Source organism: Cnephaeus nilssonii, assembly GCF_951640355.1.
Source record: "Cnephaeus nilssonii genome assembly, chromosome: 6".
In the NCBI taxonomy this organism is placed as follows: domain Eukaryota; kingdom Metazoa; phylum Chordata; class Mammalia; order Chiroptera; family Vespertilionidae; genus Cnephaeus; species Cnephaeus nilssonii.
Window position 1 is genome coordinate 52,428,638 of NC_137077.1, and position 4,983 is coordinate 52,433,620.

Sequence of the window (4,983 nt, forward strand, 5' to 3'; positions counted from 1 at the left end):
ATATATGTGAAATACGTGATCTTTGTCAGATAATATTTTCTAGTATGTATGACTTTTCCAATACAGGACTTTTCCTTTCATATTCTAACACGGTCTTTCAAAATACAGAGAGTTTTTAATTAGGTCTATGTCCTATTCCAATTTTTGTTGTTGTATATTTTATGGTAGCAGCACCATTTATAAGACTTAGTTTACTCTCAGTTTGTCTAATGTAACTCTATTTCAGTATGCATTGTTCTTTTCCAATGAATTACATATTTATCCTTATCAAAATATCACTTTTTTGTAATTTCCATTACATTGCTATTCTAATTTGTTCAATTAATCACCAAGTATTTCATGTTTAAAGATGCTGTAAATGGCAGTTTAAAAAACTCAAGTTCCATTATATTTACCAGTTTATTCTGTTCATCAGATTTTTAATTCACTTGATTTTTAGATTCATTTGTTGATAGATATGCATTTGTTGTTCATAATTTTTATCTTTACCTTTTTCTTTTTCTTCCTCTTTTTAAAAAATACAATAGAATCAGGGGCATAGAAAGGGAGTGGACTGAAAATTCTCAGGTGGAAAGGGGTGTGAGGGGTGCGGGAAGAAACTAGACAAAAATCGTATACCTATGGATGAGGACAGTGGCGGAGGGGGAGGTAAGGGCAGAGGGTGGGGTGGAAATCGGGTGGAGGGGAGCTATGAGGGGGGAAAAAGAGGAACAATTGTAATAATCTGAACAATAAAGATTTATTAAATTAAAAAAAAACTCAAGTTCCAAGTGCTCATTGTTGGTATTCATAAATACAATTTCATTATATATATTGATTATCTATCTTGTGACTTTGCTAAACTCAGCTATTCAAGTAGTTATTTTTTTAATTACTTTGGATTCTATATCTACCTAATTACACCTTCTACAAGGGAAAACAATTTAACTTCTTTATTTCTAATCACAATGCCATCATTTGTTTTTCATTTTATTAGCTAGGAATATGAGTTATGAAGTAGTCATCGTTTCATAGCTCATTTTAGGGGAAAAGTTTCAAGTTTTTTTCTTTATATTTGGTATTAGCAAAAGTTATGTTTTTTAAGTAGGTGTTCTTTAACACACTAAGAGAGTTTCCTCTACTTTTACTTTACTGAAAGATTTTTAGCATAAATGGATTTTGAATCTTGTCAATTTTTTTCTGAAACTATTCAGAAGAAAATACAGTTTCTCTCTTTTACTGTTATTATGGTGAATAAAATTGACTGATTTAAAATATTAAACCAATCTTGAACTCCTAGGACAAATGTCACCTTCTCATGAGGTATTATACTTACAATGTTATTGCTGAATTTTATTGCTAATTTTAAATATATTTTTATTGATTTTAGAGAGTGAAGAAGGGAGAGGGATAGAAAGAAACATCGATAAGAGAGACACATTGATCGGATGCCTTCTGCACACAGACACACCCCCACTGGGGACCAAGCCCACAATGCGGGCATGTGCCCTAACCGAGTATTGAACCCAGGACCTCTTGGTTCATGGGGTGACATCTAACCACTAAGCAACACCAGCCAGGCTATTTGCTATTTTTTATGGAAATTTTAATCTATGTTCATAGATGGTTTTGTTTAGAATTTCTTTCTTTTTATTTTTTTTTTGCAATGTCTTTTTTTTATTTTGGTATCGCAGTAATACTTGCCTTATAAAAGGAGATGAAGTGTGCTAATAATTTCTGTTTTCTGAAGAAATCTATCCATTATTATTTTAAGCAGCATACTATCTTAATTATGGTTTCTTTAAAATAAATCTTAATATCCATAGTATGAATTCCACAGCATTCTTTATGGTCTTCAAATGTGACTTTTAATTTTGGCCCTTTCATTTATATTCATTTTACAATTGTTTTAAATCCTCAAAAAATAAGGTGAGATATGTTCTCTACCCTGTTGTCTTGAAGAGATTGTGTAAAATTGGTGATGTTTTATGTTTAAATATTTAGTCCTATAAATTTTGCTTTGTTAACTATATGTTCAATTTATTTAATCGTTGCAGCACTATTAGGCTGTCTATTTCTTCTTGGATGTGTTTGTGGACTTTTTAAATTTTCATCTGTTTCATTTAAGTTGTCCAAAATATTTGTGTGAGTTGTTCATATGTCTTCTTATTATCCTTTTATTATCCAAGATCTGGAGTGATATCTTTCATTTCTGATATTTCTAGTGTGTTTTTTCTCCCAGTGTTTTGTTTTGCTTATGAGTCTGATTATAAGTTCATCAACATTATTAATCGTTAAAGAACCAACTTTTGTTTCACTCACTTTCACTACAGTTTTTTTGTTTCCAATTATTGATTTCTGGTCTTTATCTTTTCTTCCCTCATGTTTTGGGCTATTTCACTCTTTTGTACTAGTTTATTTTTAAAGATTATATACTTGAGTGAAATATTTCTTATTTTGTAATATAAACATTTAACATTAAATGTGTGTTGTTGTCTATGAGTTATAATATACAAATGAACATTTCACATACCTCTTAGATCAATATTGAGTTATAATATACAAATGAACATTTCACATACCTCTTGGATCCATTGAAGGTAGAATGTAGAATATATATCACTCTATAAAACCATTTAGTCTTCCTCTTTCTATTGTGCTTATTATTTATATTATTTTTATATACATTGGAAACTCCACCAGATAATGTTATAATTTTTTATTTCAACAATTTATTGTATGAAAGGATTTGTGTAGAATTGTTATTTTCATTTATTTTTCAATGTTTTGTAAAAACTTTGGTAGAACAATAAGTAGAGCAATTTGTTAGAATAATAGTAGAGACATCTGTACCTGGAGTTCTCTTTTCAGGATGATTTAAATATATGTTTATTTACTTTAACAAATATACGGATATATAGGTTAGATATTTTATCTTGAATTAGCTTTGGTAGATTAAATCTTTTAAATAGCTCATTTTATTTAAGTTGCCAAACCTACTTTGCAGAGCTTTCCAAAATATTCTATTTGATCATTTTAATATCTGTATAACCTAAAATTGTGTCATATTTCTAATTTCTGATACATTTTATGTTTTTCTAGATCACTTTCACAATAGTTTTATCAATGTTATTCATCCTTTCTAAGAAATCAGCTTTTGATTTCATTAATCTCTTATTTTTGTTCTCTTTTTCATTGATTTTTACCTTATGATTTTCTTTCTTCTGTTTAGATGCTTCTTCTCTGGCTCTTTTACATGTAGATTGCCTGTAACATCAAAGGTAATAATGAGAAATCATACAACAATAACAAAATTTATCCTGTTGGGACTTACAGAAGACCCACAGCTGCAAGTTATGATTTTTATCTTCTTATTTCTCACCTACGTGCTGAGCATTACTGGAAATCTGACCATTATCATTCTTACACTCATGGATTCTCAACTTAAAACACCTATGTATTTTTTTCTTCGAAATTTCTCTGTCTTAGAAATCTCATTCACAACGGTCTGTATTCCCAGATTCCTGTACAGCATATCAACTGGGGACAATACTATTACTTATAATGCTTGTGCTAGTCAAATATTTTTTATTGGACTCTTTGGGGCCACAGAATTTTTTCTCCTGGCAGCCATGTCCTATGACCGCTATGTGGCCATCTGTAAACCCCTTCATTACATGACCATCATGAACAACAGAGTCTGTACCATCCTCGTCCTCTGCTGCTGGATCTCTGGGTTAATGATCATCAGCACACCGCTTTGTATGGGCCTCCAGCTGGAATTCTGTGACTCCAATGCCATTGATCATTTTGGCTGTGATGCATCTCCCCTTTTTAAAATCTCATGCTCAGATACATGGTTCATAGAACAAATGGTTATAACCTGTGCAGTGTTAACATTCATTATTACACTCGTGGGCGTCATTCTTTCATACATCTATATTATCAGGACAATTCTAAGATTCCCTTCTGCTCAGCAAAGAAAAAAAGCTTTCTCCACTTGTTCTTCTCACATGATTGTTGTTTCCATCACCTATGGCAGCTGTATTTTTATCTACATCAAGCCTTCAGCCAAAGAAGAGGTGGACATCAACAAAGGAGTATCAGTGCTCACTACATCTGTTGCCCCTTTGTTGAACCCCTTCATTTATACCTTGAGGAACAAGCAAGTGAAACAAGCTTTCAATGACACGATAAAAAAAATTGCATTTACTTTACACAAATAAGAGCACACTGATTTTGAACAATCAAACAGAAATGAAAGACTCATTTCTTAACATTTTTCTGGAAGTCCTAATTAGTTCAGTAAGGTTAACCTTTTCATAATCCTTAAAATATTGATTTGTGAACCTACTTGGAACAAATAACTTCATTCTCTCTTTAATCTTAATCAATATTGTTTCTATCAATAAAAGAACATGAGAATTTGTTTCCAGTGACCAAAATCTTCCTTCATCTCTCATTAAGCTTTTCTAATTATTATTCAAACAGAACTTGTATAACATGTTAAATATAGTATTTACATTTCCTGGAAAACTTTTGCTAAACTTCTTTAATTTATATATGTAAATATGCTGAAAGAAACATTTAAAATACAGGAAGAAATATTCACCTCTGTTTTATCGTATTATGACAAATTTTAAAATAAAAGAACTCAAATAGAAATAGCAAGTAAAATTGAAACATATTCTATCCAAAGTAAAAAAAAATAAATACCATGAATCTGGAAACAAACATGATATACTAAAGATATAAGCAAGCCAGAATATTTAGAAGAGTTACTTAGAAACAAGAAAAATTTAGAGCACAGCTGCTTTACAGTAACATGCAAGTATTCATGCATGTGTACACACATAAAACAAGATTAAAAAATGAAAGAATTTTGCTTACAGCTCTATCAGAATAACTAGTTTGAGCCCATGTTTCCTGCTTTAAATAATCATAAAACTGAATCAACTATGTAAGGAAATTTTTGACAAAAAGCAGCTCAAAACTGTATCCCTC

General features: G+C 30.7%; 1 protein-coding gene across 1 annotated transcript; it reads left to right on the forward strand.

The window, feature by feature from the left end:
- Window positions 1-3,266: 3,266 nt before the first annotated feature.
- On the forward strand, window positions 3,267-4,205 carry LOC307101491 (olfactory receptor 6C2-like; the record flags this gene model as incomplete). The annotated part of the gene is made up of 1 exon (XM_079774485.1): window positions 3,267-4,205. The coding sequence occupies one exon, from the start codon at window positions 3,267-3,269 to the stop codon at window positions 4,203-4,205; it is 939 nt and encodes a 312-aa protein (XP_079630611.1).
- Window positions 4,206-4,983: the final 778 nt, after the last annotated feature.